The sequence below is a fragment of the Temnothorax nylanderi genome, unplaced genomic scaffold, assembly GCF_030848795.1.
Source record: "Temnothorax nylanderi isolate EJ_2023f unplaced genomic scaffold, tnyl_v1.0 TNYL_tig0490_pilon, whole genome shotgun sequence".
NCBI lineage: Eukaryota > Metazoa > Arthropoda > Insecta > Hymenoptera > Formicidae > Temnothorax > Temnothorax nylanderi.
In genome coordinates, this window is record NW_027249552.1 from 23,201 (window position 1) to 45,985 (window position 22,785).

At 43.6% G+C, this 22,785-nt stretch overlaps 2 protein-coding genes and 2 pseudogenes across 2 annotated transcripts; all 4 read right to left on the reverse strand.

The window, feature by feature from the left end:
- Positions 1-459: 459 nt before the first annotated feature.
- Positions 460-16,125, reverse strand: LOC139783343 (uncharacterized). Its single transcript, XM_071722503.1, has 16 exons — positions 15,833-16,125; positions 14,680-14,938; positions 14,457-14,519; positions 14,113-14,316; positions 13,666-13,987; positions 8,335-8,479; positions 7,269-7,333; positions 7,090-7,176; positions 6,596-6,703; positions 5,381-5,512; positions 4,179-4,298; positions 3,568-3,678; positions 2,751-2,885; positions 1,842-1,979; positions 1,102-1,191; positions 460-991 (listed from the first exon to the last, which is right to left on the reverse strand). The coding sequence occupies exons 1-12, from the start codon at positions 16,123-16,125 to the stop codon at positions 3,590-3,592; spliced, it is 1,887 nt and encodes a 628-aa protein (XP_071578604.1). The 3' UTR covers positions 460-991; positions 1,102-1,191; positions 1,842-1,979; positions 2,751-2,885; positions 3,568-3,589.
- LOC139783344 (uncharacterized) lies at positions 8,761-10,987 on the reverse strand (annotated as a pseudogene).
- On the reverse strand, positions 12,273-13,509 carry LOC139783345 (uncharacterized; annotated as a pseudogene).
- Positions 16,126-17,730: 1,605 nt separating the features above from the next.
- Positions 17,731-22,399, reverse strand: LOC139783334 (uncharacterized). The gene is made up of 4 exons (XM_071722494.1): positions 22,202-22,399; positions 21,068-21,430; positions 18,403-18,503; positions 17,731-18,330 (listed from the first exon to the last, which is right to left on the reverse strand). The coding sequence occupies exons 1-4, from the start codon at positions 22,397-22,399 to the stop codon at positions 17,757-17,759; spliced, it is 1,236 nt and encodes a 411-aa protein (XP_071578595.1). The 3' UTR covers positions 17,731-17,756.
- Positions 22,400-22,785: the final 386 nt, after the last annotated feature.

A 22,785-nucleotide genomic window follows, 5' to 3' on the forward strand; every position in this document is an offset into this window, starting at 1 on the left:
TTGATTTGTATTATGTTGACGCAATCATTTAATAACAAGCGATCGACAACCTGCAGTCGTTTTCACGCGTAAAAGGATATTTAAACGTAGCTCTTAAAATACGGTTTTCTTAATACTTAGCAGACGCGTACGTTTAATGGGTAAGAACTGTGCATAAAATGTACTCTCTCTCTCTCTCTCTCTCTCTCTCTCTCTCTCTCTCTCTCTCTCTCTCTCTCTCTCTCTCTCTCTCTCTCTCTCTCTCTCTCTCTCTCTCTCTCTCTCTCTCTCTCTCTCTCTCTCTCTCTCTCTCTCTCTCTCTCGCTCTCTCGCTCTCTCGCTCTCTCGCTCTCTCGCTCTCTCGCTCTCTCGCTCTCTCGCTCTCTCGCTCTCTCGCTCTCTCGCTCTCTCGCTCTCTCGCTCTCTCGCTCTCTCGCTCTCTCGCTCTCTATCGCTCTCTCGCTCTCTCGCTCTCTCGCTCTCTCGCTCTCTCGCTCTCTCGCTCTCTCGCTCTCTCGCTCTCTCGCTCTCTCGCTCTCTCGCTCTCTCGCTCTCTCGCTCTCTCGCTCTCTCGCTCTCTCGCTCTCTCGCTCTCTCGCTCTCTCGCTCTCTCTCTCTCTCTCTCTCTCTCTCTCTCTCTCTCTCTCTCTCTCTCTCTCTCTCTCTCTCTCTCTCTCTCTCTCTCTCTCTCTCTCTCTCTCTCACGTATGGTGACGTATACATTTAAGTCGTTATGGCGCGAATACAATTTGTGTATTTCTCTCGACATAGTGGAAATTTCTCATCTTCCAATTGTTCTTGGCAATTATTGCAAATACATAAATGTCCACATGGAATAAATATATATTCTGCAGTGGCGTTTAAGCATGTGCAGCACATAACACTGCGCGACCTTGATGCATTTGTATCTGTCAGAACAGCAACAGGATGAAAAGGTAGATCGGTTTGTTCGCTATCGCTTAAGCCATAGCGCCAAAATCGTCTTCTGGTGTACGAAAAATATTTTCAAAATCTGTAAAGTATACAGATAAAGTTTAATCAATAATAATATATATATATATATATACATATATATATATATATATATATTAATAGAAATACGTATAGAATGTATATACCAACCTTTATTATACGTCTCATCCTGGTCGGATTCACTCGTATAAACCACTTCCGTTTCTTCTTGTTCATTTTCTTGTTCAGTGCTTGTATGCCCTGGAATAATGACAATACTTATCAACATAATATCCGCATTAATAAATATAATCTATAATAAAAGAATGATCGCGCGTTTGGCAAAACAACTGCTGAGTTGTCAACCTACCAACATTCTATATCGATTGTTGGTTTTAAAGTAAGAACCAATCACATTCAATTGCTACTGCGGGTTTGTTCTGCGCGCCCATTGTTTTATTCCAGATGTCATGTTACATTAAAAACAGACAAAACAATTGCCACCACTAAAAGTCGATTAATACTGTCATATATTAATCAAATAATATTCATAAAATCAATTATATCCTTATGCAGGCTATATTTTGTTAATTGCTTAGAGTTTAGACAATTCATACATTAGCCGATAAGTTAATATGCCGCAATGATCCGTTTGCGTTACATTTTTATTATTACTTAGATTAATCGTTTATATTTTTAAAATTAATTTAATTAAAATTCTCTATGATGTGATAAAATCCCGAAAAAAATAACGTACGTACATTACATGTATAACATTCAAGTTGGGAAAATATATAAATGTATTAATATATATGTATCAATATTATTACGGCAAATTAATTACCAGTTTTAATTCTGCAATGAATAAATATAACACAAATATTAGTAGTGAGAAATAACACATGTTTTACCTGTTGTTTCTTCAATCCGTGGTAGCCTCGCGAATCTACCGCGTCGTCCGCGACGGTTAGGCCTGCCACGACTCCTTCTACTTCTAATTGTAAAGGAAAGTCCGTCATCCGTAAGTGTGTGTAGACTTTCTGATGAAACTATCAAAATAACATGAATACACATTAATGTATAAAACCCATATATAATCGTAAGTAATACTTCTATGTATGTGTGTGTGCGTGCATGCGCGTTTAGGAAGTAAGTTTTGATCGGTCATAAAAAGAAACTATAGTAGCTAAAATCTGTTATGACAAATTAAACGTGCTTTAGTATATTAGTCTCTCTCTTTTCTCTCTCTTCTCTCTCTCTCTCTCTCTCTCTCTCTCTCTCTCTCTCTCTCTCTCTCTCTCTCTCTCTCTCTCTCTGTCTCACACACACACACACACACACACACACACACACACACACACACACACACACACACACACACACACACACACACACACACACACACACACACACACGCGCGCGCGCGTATGTTTACGCATACATTTCACATTTAAGTTGTTATGGCGCAAATACATTTCTGATCTTCCAATTGTTCCTGGCAATCCGAAGACTTATATAGATAGACCGGCCCTTGCCATAAAAGGCATAGTGGCAACATACACGGTGTAGACATAGCCTTTCTAGATGCTTTCTGATAGATTTGTCTTTTTTTGTGATGACGCTCAGAAGAAAGAGACGGATCTACCAAAAAGCACCTAGAAAGGCTATGTCTGCTCCGGGTAAGTTGCCACTATGCCTCTTACGGCAGCGGCCGGTCTATCTATATAAGTCAATGTGGCAATCATGCAAATACATTAATGACTACATAAAATAAATATGTATTGTTTTAGCAGTGGCGTTTAAAAATTTGCGGTACGTACCACTGGTGCGCGAGCTTGATGCAATTGTATCTGTCACAGGAGAAAAAGGTCGAACGGTCTGTTCGCTATCGCTATCGCTTAGGCTAATAGCGCCAATATCGTCGTCAGTAGGTGTATGAAAAATATTTTCGAGATCTGTAAAATATAATGTGCAATAAAAGAATGCTTTTATTCCAGATGTCATATTACGTTTAAAAAAAGAACAATCTCTACCACTAAAAGTCGATCAATTATGCTGTTTTATTAATCAAATAAGGGAAAGTCTGGGAGTATCGGTCAACGAGCAGTATCTCGGTCACTTAGATGTTGTAGCGTTTCTATAATACCTATAAAAACGCTACAACATCTAACAATAAGTGACCGATACTGCTCGCTGACCGATACTACCGGACTTTCCCCTAATATTCGTAAAATCAATATGTCCTCATGCTGACTATATTGTTAATTGCTTAGACAATTTATATTAGCTAATAAGTTAATAAGCCGTAATGATCAGTTCGCGTTACATTTTTTAAATTATTTTTTAGAGATTTATCGTTTATATTTAAAGAAACCATTCAATTAAAATTCTCTATGATGTGATAAAATCCCGAAAGAGAAATTACGTACATATAACATTCAGGTTGCTAAAATATATAAATGTATTAATATATATGTATCAATATCATCACGGCAAACTGTTTCAACATTTCTTTCAATTTATTACACATGGTGTCACATCTTTGTAACTTTTATTCTACGAAAAATTAGCAATTAATTCTGCACTGAATAAATATAACACAAATGTATTAGTATTGAGAAATAACATATATTTTACCTGCGGTTTCATCAATCCGTGGTTATCTCGCGAATCTACCGCGACGTCCGCGACGGTTAGGAGGTCTGCCACGACTCCTTCTACTTCTATTTGTAAAGGCAAGTTCGTCATCTGTAAGTATGTATAGACATTCTGATGAAACTATCAAAACAACATGAATACACATTAATATATAAAACCCATATAGTCGTAAGTAATACCTCTGTGTGTGTGTGTGTGTGTGTGTGTGTGTGTGTGTGTGTGTGTGTGCGCGCGCGTGTGACGATGAGCGTTTAGAAAATAAGTTCCAATCGGCCATAAAAAGGAACAGCAGTTAAAAATCTTTTATTGCAAACTAAAAATGCTTTAATACACGCTTAAAAATGCTTTTTATACCCCATGACTTCTTCATCAAAGCTTTTAAAATAAAGTGACAACTCACTCGCGACAGATTTCTTTGATATCGACATAAAAGAAAGAAGCTATAACGCCACGTTTGAAAACAACGTAGATTTTAGGGCATATGTTTAGAAGACCCTCTCTTCCTAAAATAAGCCAAGGAATATTCCCTCAAATTTTCTAACTGAACACCCTGCATATTTATAGTCTATAAGATACAAATTATATCTTACATGTCTGCAGATTGCGACCGCGTCTGCGAGGTCTCCCGCGACTACGTGAAGGTAACTCGTTCGTTATAATATTCTCCAGTAATGGTTCTGAATCCGACTCTGATTCGGCAATAATCGTTGCTATATTAATTAAATAGAAAAGATTAGTAGAAAATAAAAGATCTTCTTTTATATGTTTTAAAATATAGATATACAGGGTTTCTATAAAGTCTGTTGCCACCCCTATATTTTGGAAACGGCTCAAAATGATAAAAAACCGCGAAATACGTGTTCGATCATTTTGAGGGGCTACTCTTTTAAGGAAGATGGAGAGGTTGTCCCCCCAAGGGAGAGTCCCAGGGGATCTTAAAAATTTCAAATGGAACCCCCCTATATTGTAGTATATCATTTAAAAAGGCATAAAAAAAGAAAATTTTTGAAAATTAGCTTTTTCGCACTTTGACCCTAAGTAACTCCCGAACGGATCAACGCGTATCGATCTCTGGTTTGCGCCAAAAATTTTCTTTTTTTATCCCTTTCAAACGATATACTACAATATAGGGGGTTCCATTCCGAAATATAGGGGTGGCAACAGACTTTATAGAAACCCTGTATATATATCATACGATATCTATATATATACATACATTTATAAAATATATATGCAGGCATAGATACAAAATTATTAGGCACACTCTTTTTTCTTCTGAATATCTTGGAACGAATGAGTTTTCTGTTTGCGTGTTGTTTTCATTCTTATTGATCTCGTGAATTGTTCAAACAGTTGAGGTATAAAGTCTATTACCTATCATTTTAGGGAAACAGCAATATTACTCAGAAAACTGTTTACTTCGTATTTTGACTTTGATTAATACAGACGCAATTATTTCCATTTCACAAACAATTGCTAGACTTTTTGTCTGTTCACTGCCTACAGACAAAAAAAGTCTAGCAATTGCTTGTAAAATGTAAATAATTGCGTCTGTATTAATCAAAGTCGAAATACAAGGTGAACAGTTTTCTGAATAATATTGCTGTTTCCATAAAAAAGGTAATAAACTGTACCTTAATTGTTTCAACTATTCATGAGATCAATAAAGATGAAAACAATAAAAAGTTTACTCTTATTCAATCCCAAGATATTCAGAAGAAAAAGGGGGCCTAATAATTTTGTCTGTGTGTGGCTGTGTTTATACTATATATAAAGATACAAATTATCCTACCTCTCTGCAGATTGCAACCGCGTCTGCGAAGACGTGGTCTCCCGCGACTACGTTGAGGTAAGTCCTCGTTCGTTCTTATATTGTCCATCAATAGTGGTTCTGAATCCGGCTCCGATTCGTCGATAATCGGTCCTGCCGAAATTGAATAGAAAGATTAATAAAAACTGAGACATTAGATGATATATACATTAATAAGAAAGAAAGAACACTCAATAAGAAATAAATTAAATTAAATTAGATTATACGCACATGCAGGGCTTTGCAAAAATATTTTTTTAATATTACAAATTTTATATGCTCTTGTATATAAATCATACTATATTAGGCCAATTCCTTTTAGTGACACAAGTCGACACAAGTGTCGTTCTGTCTTTGTTATTCATTGAATGCCAAGAAGGATAGAACGATGTTTGTGTCGACTTGTGTCACTAAAAGGAATTGGCCCTGAATCGATATACGCGATATGGAACATATTTAATTAGGATTTTAAAAATATATATATGTATCATTCTATAAAATCAATAATTAATCGTATAGACAGACAGATTAGTGTTGGTCTACAACCTTGCTTTAAAGAATATTTAAGCTCTAAGCCGTAAGAAATTGACCAATCACAATGGAATGCGAGGAGAATACTCGATTGTGATTGGTCAATTTCTTATGGCTTAGAGCTTAAATACCCTTTAAAACAAGGTTGTAGACCAACACTTAAGTGTCAAAAATAACATTATAGAATTTACTGTAAGACTATTTTTTTCTAATAAAATTATTATCGACACAGTTGATTGCGCATTTGAATCATTGAGATTTCGTTCTTAGTACAGATAAAAGATCTTTATCATAATATATAAGTTTTGTATATAAAATCTCAGTTTTACATAATACTATTAACAAGTATGCGAATGTGCGTACCTATGTCATTTCCTATGTGATTATTTTCTAAGTGATTAATTAATGACATTGAAAAACTTTTAGGCACTCTCAATAAAATATTAATCAAAAATTATCTCAGTAATGTACCTGATATTAAACATACTTAATTTATATAATTGAAAAGTAATAATTTCCGACTATATTTAGAGAATTTACCGAAAATTCCTTTTTTAAACATCTCAAATTTTGGTTAAAATCAAATCAAGACATTGACTTGGATAGACTTTGTGAGAATTATTTATCTACAACCAAATAGCGACGTAAAAAATCTTTTAAACGTACCTCGTGATAATCCATCATATCTATTCGATGCAATGTTGGTAATTATCGGGTCTATTACTGCTCCTTGATCTTCAATAACGGCACGTGACATAGCGACAGGTTCCTGCACTATAAATAACGAATAATATAAGTATTTGCAGAAATTTATAAAACTAACCATTTATTATATAAATATTTATAAAACTAAAATATGAATAAAAAGTAAAGGAAGTAAAAAAAAGTTCCTTTCCTTCTTTCACATACAAATATAAATATAAAAAAGTTTGTTCTTTTTCCTTTCATAAAAGTGTATGTAAATATAACAAACTCTTAAAATACTTTCTATACCAACTTCCTGTAGGTACACCATTCACATATTGTATAAAATAATCCGAAAACAACGATGGAATATAATTGCCTTTATAATATGTTAGAAATAGAACGAAAGTGTAAACTGCACTTTAGAAGGAAGATTGATAGATAAAATGGTAATTTTAAAATATTATATGCAATACCTGTATGCGCGTTTAACAGATTGCTATCTATTGTTTTTTGATATCCTAGGGTGTCGTCTAGACTATCTAGAGTATCGGCTTGCAAATCTGCAATAAAAATATATTTCTTTTTCCTTTTCTACAAAATATATGTTGCGAAGCATATATATTAGGTATATAGCATAAATTTTAAGACAAACCAAAGCTCTCCTCGGGCATTTGCGATACGTTGCTAAGTGTTTGCAGAAATTCTCTCAGCGAAAGCCTGCAGTAATAAAAAATATATACATATAAAAAAGTTACGGTAATGTAATATATTATTACACGTACTAAAAAAAACATAAAGCACAATTTTAAAAATATATATTTATACACACACACACACACACACACACACACACACACACACACACACACACACACACACACACACACACACACACACACACACACACACACACACACACACACGCATACGCATACGCACACGCACACGCACACGCACACGCACACGCACACGCACACACACACACGCACACACACACACATATATTACGAGCATGCATGATTTTTTAAGTCTTTTGGCAATTTGGGCTTTGTTTTATAAAATATGAATTAGAATTTAATCATTGAAATAATTGTCGTTATTTGGAATGACTTTATACTTCTTCTTCCTTCTTTTAGGAAACTGGCGGATTCTGTCGCGATAGAAGTTTCTCGGTTTGAAGGCGATAAAGTCATCAATGAATTTTTGGATGTCGGACGTATCTTGGAAGTGTTGTCCAGCCAACGAATGTTACATCCACCTGAACAGGTGGTAATCGAAAGGGGCCAAGTCTGGTTCATGACAACGCTCGGCCACACGTTGCTTGCTCCGACTCAGTGGACCATTTTAAACTTGGGCTGGGACGTCCTATCTCACGTGGCTTATTCACCAGACTTGGTCCCTTCCGATTACCATCTGTACAAGTCGATGCAGCATTCGTTGGCTGGACAATACTCTCAAGATATATCTTGACATCCAAAAATTCATCAATGACTTTATTGCTTTCAAACCGAGACACTTCTATCGCATCGAAATCCAACTTCCCGAAAGTTAGAAGAAAATTATTGCAAATAACGGCAGCTTTTTAAATGATTAAATTGTAATTTATATTTTTTTTAAAACAAAGGTCAAATATTGCAAACAAATACTAAAAATTATGCATACTCGTAATATATATACATCTCTATCGTAAAATTGTCTTTAAAGCAGATATTAATTACCTTCTTGAGCTCAAAGAGGCTTGTGCCTTCGCAATACGCTTGTCACGCGTTACATTATGTCGGACGCGTACTCTCTTTACGCTACGTCCCTCCGCTAATCTCCCAATATTTATCTCTTGATCGAGAAGCAATTCGCCTAAATTATCTGTAAATAATAATAATAATAATAATAATAATAAAACTGGGGGGGGGTGGTCCTCAATCGAAGACCTACCAGCGGCACGCAGACCGAATCCATTGTGCCTCCCCACTGAAATAACAGCCCCACAGTTAAGGGAGACCTGTTTTCCTCCAAAAGCGAAGCAAGTCCCCCACCGGCAGCTGTCTTATCTGCTCCGGCTCCAGAAAAGCTGAGCCGAGCGAAAAAAGTCGTCGCCTGGCATATGCTGGGCATTGACCAAGAATATGGAGGCTTGTTTCCTCCTCTTCCCCACAAAGTCTACAGTCGGGTGTATTGCAACATCCCAACTTATACATGTGGTAGTTCAGGACGCCATGACCTGTCAGTAGCTGTACTGCCAGTTGGCGTCCTTCCTGCTCAGCGATCTAATGCTTCTTGCCAGTCCCTCCCTGAGGGAGTCCCCCAGGAGAGCCCTGGCTTGTCTGCATTTGACCCTGGTTTCCTTTCTCCAGTAATCAAGATGCTGGTTCCGCAGCCAGCTCCGGATCTCCTCCCTACCTAAACTGTAGGGAACCCCGACGGCCGGCTCCGGCCCCAGCAGTCTTGTCTCCGATCCTGCCCTAGCGAGTTGGTCGGCAGTTTCGTTACCTTTGATCCCTGAATGACCGGGGACCCATATTAAGGTAACCTCATTGTTCTTCGCCAGCTTCTCCAGGGTGCATCTGCAGTCCCAGACCAGCCGTGAAGTAAAGTTCGGAGCACAGAGGGCCCTAAGCGCCGCGCCGCCTGGCTATCCGAACAGATTCTGATACGCCCTCCCTCCTGCTTCCTCTCCAATAAGGTTTGGGCACATCTCATAATGGCCACAGTCTCCGCTTGGAATACCGTAGCAAATTCGCCGAGTGGAACAATTTCTTTAGTATTATCTCGGGGACAATAGAGTCCTGCGCCAGAGCCAACGCCTGATCTGGAGCCATCCGTAAACCAGATGTCCCCATTCCAGGCATTCAGCCCTTTAGGGTCTTTCCACTCCTCGCGCTCGGGGAAACACACTCTGTATCTCCACTTAAAGACGCGGGTTGCCGGAATTCTGTCCTGCCCCATTGCAAAAACGGGGCTAGCCAGAATCGTTCCAGGAATTCTTGTGTGCCTGGCACCAGCCCTCCATTTCAGTTCGCATCTCAGGCGATAGGCCGCGGCCGCAGCCGCAGCCACCACCACCTGGTGCAGTGGCTCAATGCCTAGTAGCACTCCCATCGCTGCCACCGGCGCCGGCGTGGTTCGCATCGCCCCTAGGGCCCCTCTCAAAATCAGAGCCCTGACGTGCTCCAGAGCCATTCTGGCAGTTTTCATCTCCGTCCTAGGCCACCATACTACCGATGCATACAGAAGCCTGGGCCGGAGAATCGCTGTGTAGATACAATAGACCATCCTTGGTTTCAGACCCCATATCTGGCCAAATGTCCGCCTACACGTCCAGAAGTAAGAGCAAATACTCTTACAGCGATTCTCAAGATGTTCCTTCCATGTCAGCTTCTTATCCAGGGTAACCCCTAAATATTTCACTGACTCGGCCGGAACAAGTCTTGTTCCTCCCAAAACGGGCCCTTCCACAGGGTTTACTTCATATTTGCGTGTGAATACCACGAGCCCCGTCTTCAGTGGATTCACCGATAGACCGGTCTCGCGACACCACTCCTCTACCACCTCTAGAGCTGCCTGTGTTAACTCCAGAAGCGTCTCTAAGAAGGGTCCTCGCACAAGGATAGCCAGATCATCGGCATATCCCTGCGTAAAGAAGCCTCTATTATTTAATGTGCTGAGTAGCCGATCAGCTACCAGACACCACAAGAGCGGAGAGAGAACACCTCCTTGTGGGCAGCCTCTCTCCACCCATCCACTGACTCTCACCGATCCTGATGAGGTCGTTACTCGCCGTCCAAGCATGCCTCTGATCCACTCAACGATCGTCTCCGGGACGCCCCTCCGCGCGGCCTCCTCGCACACTACTGTGTGCGGAGTATTGTTGAATGCACCTTCTATGTCTAAGAAGGTGCCTACTACGAAGCCCTCCTCCAACTGCCCTTCGATGAACGACACGACAGAGTGGAGGGCGGTCTCGGTAGAATAACCTGTGCGATACGCATGCTGGTTCGTGTGCAGCGGATGCCGCAAAAGAACAACGTCCCGCACATAAACATCGACCAGCCTTTCTAACGTCTTAAGAAGAAAAGACGTCAGGCTGATCGGTCTGAAGTCTTTGGCAGAGGTCCTACCCGCTTTCGGGATAAACACCACCTTTGCCAGTTTCCAAGCGCTGGGCGTGTAGCTCAGCGCCAGACAAGCCCTTAATATCCGCGTAAGGGGCCCAATAATCTGCTCCAGCCCCTCCTGTAGAAGAGCCGGAAAGATCCCATCCGGTCCCGCTGACTTAAAGGGTTTGAAGGCCTTTACAGCCCATCTGACCCTATCAGGTCTGACAATTTCAGCTGCAAGCGCCCAATCACTTCCTCGTGCTCTCCGTGGTGCCGGAGTCCCATGCCATGCATAGTCCTCCGACTCCTTTCGGAAGCCCGGAAAGCTTGTTTCTAGCAGGTGTGTCAGACACCGTTCCCCAGTCACCATCGTCCCGTCAGCGAGACAGATGGTTTCCAGGACTGCGTCTGGGTTTCTGGCCAGAACTCTGCACAGCCTAGCGGTTTCGGGCATGCCCTCCACTGACTCGCAGAATCTCTCCCAGCTTTCTCTTTTCGCCCTCACCACAGAATCCCTGTAGTCCTTCTGAGCCCTTCTGTGAAGGTCCCAGTCAGACTGGCGGCCCGTGTTCCTGGCTTTATTCCATGCACGGCGGGCCGCGCCCCTGAGATCCCGCAGCCTTGGACTCCACCAAGAGGTGCCCCTGGTGTTTCTAACTGTCCTCTCCAGGCAGTTCTTTTCAAAGCTGTTTATCAGAGCCCTTTGCAGATAGTCCACGCAGAGCTCTATCTCTTGTGCGGTCCCATGCCTCTTGGGAAAATCCCTGAGACTGACTGATAGGTCCTCTCGATAAGAAGCCCAATCGGTTCTTTTTGGGTCCCTCACTCTAGACTCTTCAGATCTGACTTTAGCCAGCCTAAAGGTGATTTGCCTGTGGTCCGACAGAGAAGGCTCGTTCGAGACCCTCCAGTCAGCCACCTCCCGAACCATTTGCCTAGAGCAAATGGTGAGATCGAGCACTTCCCTCCTCGCTGTCGTGCAGAAGGTGGGTTCGTTTCCCTTGTTGAGAATTTCTAGGTCCGTAGCCGCCAGAAATTCCAACAGTTTCCCACCTCTTTCATTGGTGTCTGTACTTCCCCAGATCGTGTGATGCGCATTTGCATCACATCCCAAGATCAGGGGAAGCTGATTTCTTTGGCAGTATTCCACCAGGCGAGTCACCGGTTCGGGTGGCAGTGGACCTCCATCCTCGTGGGGGAAGTAGGCCGAGCACACTATCAGTTTCTTCCTGAAACCAAGCTCTTCGATGACTTCTATCTCGACCGCTACTGTATCTCTGGAACAGAATTCAGGTATTAGTCGGGCCTCAACGCCCTTGAGCACCACACACGCTCTGGGTCGCTGCTCTAACGGGGCCTTAAATAATCTCCCGCATCCCGCCAAGCCTCTGACACAACCTCGAACCAGCCAAGGTTCTTGTATCAGTGAAATGGCTGTATGCACTCCAGCTTGGCGCCTGACAAGAACAGCCGAGGCTCCTTTGCTGTGGTGCAAGTTGATTTGGGTGAAGACCACCCCGGTCGAGCTCATTTAAGATCCGACCTTTGGATTGGGCTTCCCCTTACCCATTGACCCCCCCTGGGATATCCCACTCACCCTGAAGGTCCATCCCAAGGTATGGTTTAAAATCCAGCGTCCTTAGCTTAAGGACACTGGATTCTGGGAGACCGAGTACCAGGTTCCTACCGTCGGCGGTAGCCCCTACGTTCTCGGCAAATACTCTCCAGCCCGCCGTGCAGAGCCCCGAGTTTTGTCGCTCGAGCCTCACAAGAGTCGCAGCCGAGTCCTCGGGGGGTCCCGGGACCCAAACCACGGCCCTATACTGCTTTTGCAGCACCTCCAGGCCCACCACTTTGAGCCTAGCGCCTTCCCACGGCACGATACCGCCGATCCGGTCTTCCAACCATTTCAACGTCACCGCGTCCGCGCATCTTACGATCGCCGCGCCCGTCTTCAGATGGGTGCCGTGAAATCTGGGCACAGGACCCTCCCGGATCCCATCGATCTCCTTGGAGACCGCACCCTTCAGCAGTGTCAACCGCTCAGCAGTCAGAACCGCCTCAGGGTAGCCCTCCGCCACAATCACCCTCGTCAGGGGGTCGGCGACGCCAGCATAGGTCCCAGTTTCCTGAGCCCTTTGCTTCTTCTTCGCCCCTTCCGCTGATGGAGGGGTCTCGTTGGAGCCCATCCGGCGCTTGTTACCGGAGTGTCCCTGAGGCCCCCACTTGGCGTTTTGGGGGAAGCTGCCGCAGGTTCAGAGGTTGGAGGGAGATCAGCCTGGGCTTTCTTCCTCTCCCTCCTAGCCTTCCTTTTCATTGCGCCACTGCGGTTCTTCCTGAGAGAACCCGCAGTGTTCGCGGTCTCTTTAGATGTAGGGTCAGTGCTTTCCGAGCCCGTTAGAGCCCGTTCCGCACCCGCCGCCACATCTGCTTTCCCTCCGGAGGTCTCTAGTGAGACCTCCATCGGGATTTTGTTTGAATTTCCAGTAGTTCCATCCATTTTGTTCCCACGAGTTGCTAGGGAAAGACGGTCAGCCCATGCAGAGCCCCGCATGCATGGGTAAGGCTAAATACTCTGGGGTTTCGCCTGGTTCCCCAGAGGCATCGTTCAAGACACTGCTCTCCCAGTGCCACGCAGCCCTCGCCACGATAGCTTCCAGCTTAGCTTGGAGAGTTGGTCCACGGCGACGGCCTTTCCCTCCTAGTCGGGGTTTTACGCCCATCGGAACAGGTTATAACCGCCACTACCCGGACGTTCCGCGCGGCACACGGGAGTTTAGGCCCGGGCCGAACATCCCCTCCGGGCGTCCTCCTATCCGCCACCCGGAGACGCGCCCGCTAGGCAGCTCAACCCGCGGGAATTATCTGTAAAAGGTAAAAAGATTATATTGCAGACACACTTTTATATAATGCGCAGAATATTTACAAGTTGTTGCGATAGTCAGCAATACATACAAAGAAAATGCCAAATATTAGGATGTATTCCACCAAATCTACGAAAAAGTACGTAATGGAAACTTTCCACGACATTGTTTGTCCGTATAGGCGTACCAAAAACGGAAACTTTTTCTTTCAAAGGAAGCCAAACACGCCTTAAATAAACAGTAAACTGCAATACAGCAGGATACTCTGTCGATATCAGATCAGCCTCTTCTTGTATTATCTGCAATCCTTCCTCAAATGCATTGACCGGTGCCAATGGCAAGGCCATGGTAAAACCAAGAACCTTTCTAGGAGCTACCATTAGACCTAATGCTCTCCAACGTCTTAATACGGCCTGCATAAAATATAATATTAAATATAATATTAAATCATACTTAACAAGCAGATGAGTTACATAGCAATAAAAAAAAGCTTTATAAAAATTACAAAAATATTTGTTTTTGTCGTTTGCATACGTACCTGATTGAAATAAAACCAACAACCAGTTATACGTGCTTCTGGAAAAATTTCTCTTGCAACTGTCATTGCCGCACGTTCATAATCACTCATGACTGACTGCACTCCTTGCAGTGCATTCGGATGGAGTTCCTTTACCCTTCGCCAAATCGCATTATACACATCCATGGTGCGCTTCTCACATAATATAAAAAGGACCGGTATACCCTAATGGATAAAAAGCAAAAAATATATATAGCATAAAAACGTCTTATCAACATTTATAAGAAGATCAAAAGCTATTAAATGAATCTAACACACATGCACGCACGCGCACGCACACACACACACACACACACACAACATACCGTGTCTATATATCGTATATGAATGGTATATAATTGGGCAAAGGATGGCACTCTGGGAACGACCTGTTCAAAAGGATTTTCTTCAAGTAATGTATATAAGGATATTAAGGATACATATTTAGGATTAACTATTATTAATATAAGGATAGGTATATATTTTGATACTTTTTTGCTCACAATCTTTGTTCTTATAGCTTTCATTTAAATCTCGAATGTTGCTTACCGAAAATGTACCGTCCATGAATATTTCTGTGGATGCTGCTAGCGCGTTTAGTAGGGTATTAGTTGTAAATAGCACTGCTCTATAGCCATTATCAGATAATACTGTGCCTTTATAAATGTGTTCGGTCGGCTGATAATTCATTAATGCTACCTCAAGACCGGCAATAGTCTGTGGTGTCTCCGGTCTGTGACGTATTTGTTCTCTGTACAGAAAACTTCTCATAGTACGGTAAGATAATTTTTCCGCAGCTGCTGGATTTCTGTAAGAAGCATTGTAAACAAAATTATCTAACAATAAGTTAAAAGGTTTGACATTTTTAATCTGATAATGTGAATATTATTAAAATTGCTTAATATTTGTTTGTTTTATTTTCAAATTCTTTTATTTGATTGATTAATTAGAACGGGAAAAATAAAAATTTTTTTATTTAGATTAATTAAACATTTTCTCAGTTTAAACAATTTGAAATTATCGTAGTTTTTCAAAGGAATTGTCTTCTGTATTTACATTAGCATAATTTAAGATAACGTCTATGCCGAAAGCGATTTGCACGTGCATTGTCGAAAAAGTACAATATTTAGAAAAGTTATTATATATAATAATTATTTAAAAATTTATATGGACAGCTCCTATTATACGTATAGTACGTGTCAATTATTTACAAATAATTAAAATAAATTTTTACAAAGTCTGCGCTTATTTATTCCCATTGGGAAATTAAAATCTATAATACATGTAAAAAAACGTGTATTATATATAGATTTTATTTTCCCAATAGCCCCCAATGGTGTGTGTGTGTGTGGGAATAAACGAATGCAGGCAAAAAATCTGTAAGTACCAAACAAATGAAATACACACAGAAAAACATTGAGAACACGTCGTATTCTCACATAACGACTTTGTTTATCGAGACTTATCTTAAGATTGCTTTCTTCGTGTCTTTCAAACCTTCAGATTTCAAACTTCAGACGATAACTATATAACTGTCTCTCGTACAATATTGTAATTAAATAATGTAGAATAGAAATTTTGTAACATCAAAAGCAAGTAATCGAATTACTTTTTACATAAATCTTACCGTTAACAACTATTTTTACATATACACATTTATCTTGTACCTATAAATTAAAAATATTTTAATACTTTGACTTACCGTCGGCATACCATATCAAATATATTTTTTGGTTTCATTATTGCTTCTCGACAAATTCGCAGCATTTCCTGCTTCATTTCAATCTCTTGTAACGTTGTCTCGTTCGATGGATGATTGTGCGACGTTTTTAAAGTGTACGTCTCGTCCTCATTTCGCTTCAATACCCCATAGCAATTTAGACTTCGCCGCGATGAACATCGATAGATGCCATTGCATCGTTTATCGCTATGATAAACATGTCCATCGTATACGAACATGGCCGTACCATTATGTTTACCCGGTACTTTCTCCATTGTAGCACGTGCAGTATTTTATTATGAGAGATAACGAGCTAAAATAAGCTATATCTATATATACTTATAATTACTAATGTATATACGTTACGAGAAAAATTTTTTCTCTGCCGTTAATAAATGAAACAAAACTATCTACAATTAAAAGAAGAAATATATATTGTTGCGCCCGTGTTGCACCCGTGCCGAGACACCCGTATTGCGGGATGAACTTGACTCCGTTCCGCAGAAGCTTCAAGCCACAGCGCGTCCCTTGACAACGGGACGCATATGATATATTGATTAATTATCGCCTGTCAGATTTCCTTCTGACTGAAACTCGAGCGGACGTTTCGGTTCGCGTTCCTTAATTGTTGACGTTCACAATAAACCATCCTTTCGTTGCTAAACTTGTGTACGCTTATTTCGTGCGACGCAAGTGAACCTGCGGGAGTGCGGGAGAGTGTGTGCGAAAGCTGACGAAGCGCAACATTTTGGGGGCTCGTCCGGGATCGGACGAACGTTCCTTGAGACCAGCAGAGAGACAAACGTGATGGCTTCGTCAGCGGCCCCCTCGAGAAAGAGAACGCGGGACGAGACCCTGCCACAGACCACGACGCAAGCAGAGACCTTACAGGCGGTTCTGCAGGAGATGCGGGCGATGCGTGAGGAGCAGGCGCAGAGGGAGGCAGTATTTACGGCGGAGCTACAACGTCGGGACGAGGAGCTACTACTCCTCCGCCAACAGCTAAGTCCCTCTAATAATAGAGCGTCCGGAGATTCGGGGACGCGTTTCGCGCTTCCGGGGGCAAGCGACGTGCGCGCCGTCTTAGGGCCTTTGCCGCGAATTCGGGAGTGAGCGATGCGCGAGAGAGTACGGGGGCGCGGGGCACGATTGCGGGCGTGAACGACGTGCGCGCGGAGCTCGGGTTTAAACTTAAGCCCGACGTTTTTGACGGATCGGTCTTGTTGCGGGAGTATTTCTCCCAATTCGAGATCATCGCTCGCGCAAATCAATGGAGCGACGCATCGAGGACCATCGCGTTGGCCTCTTGTTTAAGGAGAAAGGCGCGCTCGATTTTGGACTCGGTCGAAGACGTTGAAAACCTAGTATACGCAGAGCTGAAATCGAAGCTTGAATTGCGTTTCGGGGAAGGGCACCTCTCTCAAAATTATTACTCCCTCTTCACGAACCGTAGACAGAAATTTGGGGAGGACAGTAGGTAAGCTATGGGCGTTCTGACCCAAGTGGTTGTGCTCGAGGGGAGGTGAGGGGCGGGGGGTATACCGCGGGGGGAGGGGGTCGGGGGGGTATATCGCGGGGGGGGTTACCGCGTTTTCGGGCGCCGCGAGGAGGGAAAGGGGGAGGGGAGGAACCGCGTTTTCGGGCGCCGCGAGGAGGGAAAGGGGGAGGGGGGAACCGCGTTTTCGGGCGCCGCGAGGAGGGGGAGGGGGGAACCGCGTTTTTGCCGCGCCGCGGGGGGGAGAAGGGTACCGCGTTTCCGGCGCCGCGGGGGTGGGGGAGGGGGGAACCGCGTTAATTTTTAATATTACAGTTAATTAAACGATAAACGAAGACAGCTTAATGACAGGGAACGGTAAATAAAAAGGAAAAATAATTAAAACTTTTTTTTTAACCATATTATATGCATTTATTTATCATGTAGCGCATTATACACAATAGTATCTGCAGCATACACCAACAGTTCGCAATCAATAATCGAAGTTTCATCATAAACTTCATGCAAGATTCTAACTGCATTACATTTATCGGCGATACAATTTTGACGCAAAATTGTTACAAATTGTTTAAATTTTTCACTTACGCCATGAACATTTTGACATAGTTGAAAATATACATTTTCGACGCAATGTTCTAGTTCGAACAAGAAGAGTACGGTTGACGGTTTCATGTACAAGCTGGTGTCGCACGACGTCAATTTTACAATATCTGCGTCACGTATTTTAACGAGCTCCAGATCTCGAAACGCTAGCGATGATGGCGCTGGTGACTGCACGAGTCGCTGAATATCTGCACGTTTTTCGATGAATGTCACCCACGTTGCATGAGGCAGAATTATCCGATTGCCTCGATTATCGCCAATAAGTATATCTACAGAGGACATAGGTCCCACGTTGATTCCAACATCCAACAATTTATACGCTGTCGATGTCAAGGCAAATCTCCTTCCCAAAATACGAGGCGTGTAGCGGGGTTTATCAAAACTGAAAAAATACAATTATGTTTATAAAAGTTTTTTTTTTGCACAAGTATATACGAAAATTAGCGGTACTTACTCATTGTGCTGCTTCTCGCACGTTTCATCCTGAATCGGAACGTAGTAGTTCGCACCGTGAGTGTTTATCGTATCTGGAGGCTGTTTGCGACTCGAACCGTATCAAACTCTTGACTGCGCGCGCCAGAATCCTAGTAGACAATTTATATGTACAAAAATGCGAATCTTGCAAATTGCGCCGATGTAAGGCTGCTGCTGCGAGCATGCCATTTCAATTGCAGATCCGCACCCGCCACCACACCTCTATCTCTATCTCAATAATGGGACTTATAGGGGGCACTAACAGAAAAACAGAAAAAAAATATATTAAAAATAACTCTACACTACATTTCGCTACCCTTTGTCACACTTTACCTGTCACGTGTAGCACTAAATAAATCACCATCCTCTGTCCAAATGTATGTTCCCCAAATCCAAATAGGCTCCCTGATACGATGCTGAGAACACCGCTCCAAGTAGCGGATTTCTATTTGCGTATCAAGGATAAACTCACAAAGGTCATCTACATAATGATAATACCAATGACCCGCTAAACATTTCAGTCGTGAGCGTGGTTCAGATAAGTATTCATCCCGATGGCCATTATATATATCATCGCCATACTCATCATCGTCAGGCTTGTATCGCGATACGTAATAATCGTTAATTCTGCCACGACACATGACAATCTGAAAGTTAATAGGCCAAATCGGATGCACTTCACTTGTATAAGTAATATGATATCTCTGCAATGCATGATGTGTTGGGCACCACTTGTTAGTGCGAGTGAGCACGTTTCGAAATCCTAGTTTTCTGTCACGAAGCAAACGCACCATCGATGAACAATAACGTTTGTCTGTTCCCGCGTTGTCCATATTTTTTTCACACAGTGTCAGCATGCCGTTTCAAACTCTCGACTGCGCGCTAGAATCCTCGCAGACCATTTATACGTACAAAAATGCGAATAGCGCCAATGTATGGCTGCTGCATGGTGACCACCACCACATATATGTTAAATGTGATATCTTTGTCAAGAACATTCGTGATGAGATTACCTCATCAGGCATCAAATATGATTTTTTTCAAGAGCATACGTGTCTCGCGATGATTTCATCGAACACGTGCAAAACTGCAAATTTTGCAATTTCGCATAAGATGAACTATTTACAGATATTTACACGAACGCATTTCGTTTTATAGGCATCGAGGAATGTCACTCCGGAGTATTCCGATCAACCGGTAAAAACGACAGCTTGACCACGGCTCGTTTATACGTGGATCGCGCCGTTTTGACAGAGACGACTCGAGTGAGTCCGTCGTCGCCGGGGTGACACTCTACAATCCTTCCCAACTCCCATCTGCTCGGAGGAGCGAGAGGGTTTCGCAATAGTACTAAGCGTCCGACTCGAGCTAGATTCTGAATGTGACGCCACTTGGAGCGTTGCTGCAGTGTATGCAGATAGTCGTTCGACCAAAGTTTCCAAAAGCTATCGCGCATTTGTTGAATCAGCTGCCATCGAGTGAGACGCGTTTCCTTTTCATCAAGTAAGGAAGGTGTGGGTGCGCTTGTTAGCGCCGTGCCGATGAGAAAATGACTCGGTGTCATTGCACAATAATCGTCGTTATTATCGGAAACCGGAGCGATCGGTCGAGAGTTTAAACATGCTTCGATTTTACATAGAAGCGTGCTTAGCTCCTCGAATGTTAGCGTGTGCGCCCCGATGACGCGTTTCATATGAAACTTGACGCTGCGGACGCACGCTTCCCAAAGACCGCCGAAATGCGGCGCGGACGGAGGAATGAAGTTCCACCGAACGCCTTGAGTTGCGATTTGATTTTGAAAGTTCGGATCGCGAGTGGCCTCACTCCATGCGACGGAGATTTCGCGCTGAGCACCGTGGAATGTAGTAGAGTTGTCCGAATACATATCACTGGGAACGCTGCTTCGAGCACAAAACCGATCAAATGCAGCGATAAACGCGGGAGTCGTACCATCGCCAACCAACTCTAGATGAGTCGCCTTTACTGTCATGCAGACGAACACTGCGATGTACGCTTTTCTTGATTTGTGGCCCCGACCGGGAGTAGATCTGATTTGAATTGGTCCGGCATAATCAACCCCGCAATGCAGAAACGCTCGAGGCGTCGACGTAACACGACACGAGGGCAAGTCGCCCATCAATTCGTGCGCGTGCTTGGCGCTTTCACGAGCGCATTTGACACATTTGTGGAGAATCGCGCGGATTGTTTGACGCGCGCGTAAGATCCAGTAGTTTTCACGTAGCAGGTGCAACGTGAATTGCGGCTCAGCGTGGAGGGCGCGGATATGAGTGTCGCGTATTAACGCGGCAACTAACGGATGTGCAGCGAGCACAACCGGGTGCTTCTTGTCGTCCGGAAACGCAGAATGCCGGAGTCGACCACCGAATGAGCCCGCTTTTATCAAGGAACGGGTTTAACGGTAGCAGTTTACTGCCTTTCGAGATTCGTTGTGATGACTTTAATTGAGCGTATTCCACGGGGAATAACATTTGTTGCACACTCTTGAGCCAGAATTCGCGCGCGAGGTTAATTTCTTCCGGAAGAACCAATTTCGACGCGGTTTATGAATGCGCATTGACGGATTTTGAACGACTCATATCGCGAACGCGACGAGCGAATCGCATGATATAGGCGGTGACTCGCACCAGCTTGTCCCACGATGAGAATCTGTCACCGAGATTCCATTGCTCGCAAGGTTGCACAAGGTGCACGGGAACGTGAGCTCGCTCTTCCGGCAGCGATTCATACGAATTTGATTGAGGCTCGGAGGGCCATTGATCAGACGATAGTTTGAGCCAGTCTGGCCCTGTCCACCACAGAGATTGATTAATCAGCGCTTCGGGTTTGACTCCCCGCGAAACTAGATCGGCGGGATTTTGTTGCGATGGCACGTGATGCCATTCGACGTTCGGCAACAGGGTTTGCACCTCATGTACCCGATTAGCGACGAACGTTTTCCATCGAGATGGTGGCAGCGAAAGCCAGGCTTTAGTGACTTTAGAATCGGTCTAACAATGATATATCCAAATCGCAATAGTAAGCGCAGATCGCACTGCGGAGATTGCACGCGCGAGCAGGACCGCGGCGCATAACTCTAAGCGAGGAATGCTCATGGGTTTGAGCGGAGCTACCTTTGATTTTGAAAGAAGCATCGTAATTTCGACTGTTCCGTCAAGATGCGTAACCTTTAAATAAATAACCGCTCCGTATGCGGAGGCGGAGGCATCGGCAAACCCATAAATTTCCGCGGTAAGCGTATCGGAACCGTAACCGGTCCAACGCGGAATGGTGATTTGTCGCAGTAGCGATAACTGAGAATAATAATCTCTCCACTTCCGGAGAAGATTGTCAGGGATGACATCGTCCCAATTGCAGCGAAGCAGCCAGAGCTGCTGCATCAGTATTTTTGCGGTAATGACCACGGGAGCCATCCAGCCGAGAGGATCGAAAATTCGAGCTATTGTCGAGAGGATTGAGCGCTTCGTGTCGGAAACCGACTCTGCAAGCGTGACGTCGAATTGAAAGACGTCCGTATGTGGATGCCACTTGATACCTAGCACCTTGAGGCGCTCGTCGGATTCGAGCGTTTTTGCGGAAGCAAGACCATGATCCTGCGGATCGATGCCTTCGAGCAATAAGGGATTGTTACTCGCCCATTTTCAAAGGTGAAATCCTGCTCGTTTCAAGAGAGAAATTAGTTGATATCGCGTCTGAAGCGCGAGCGGTATGTCATCGGCGCCGAACACACAGTCATCGACGTAAGTGTGAAGCTGTAATACCGGAACTGCTAGAGGGAAATCAGCGCCTTCGTCTTCGGTGACTTGTTCGACCACGCGAACAGCCACGTTCGGCGCGTTTGCGTCGCCGTACGTGTCGGTGAGCAAGCGATAAGCTATCAGAGGATAATTCGGAGCGTGTCGCCATAAGATTCTTTGGTAATCCACGTCGTATTTGTGGACGAGAATCTGGTGATACATCTTGGCGATGTCGGCGGTGAAGACGAACCGAAATTGACGCCATCGCAAGATAATGAATGATAACTCGGATTGTAATTTACGGCCGATCATTAGATGATTGTTCAAGGAGAGACCATTGGAGGTCGGTTGAGAGGCGTTGAAGACAATGCGCAAACGAGTTGTCGCGCTATGCTCGCGGACAACGGCATGATGCGGTATATACACAATTTGACCATCGGGGGGTCTTTGAGGGGTGCCTTGGTCATGTGGCCAAGACGTTCATATTCCGCTAAGAAGTCGTGGTATTCCTTTACAAGGTCCGGATTTGCTTTTAACCGTGACTCGAGACGCGAATACAACGCGATTGCAGACTGCTTGGAGTCGCCAATGTCGATAGGGGGCCCCGA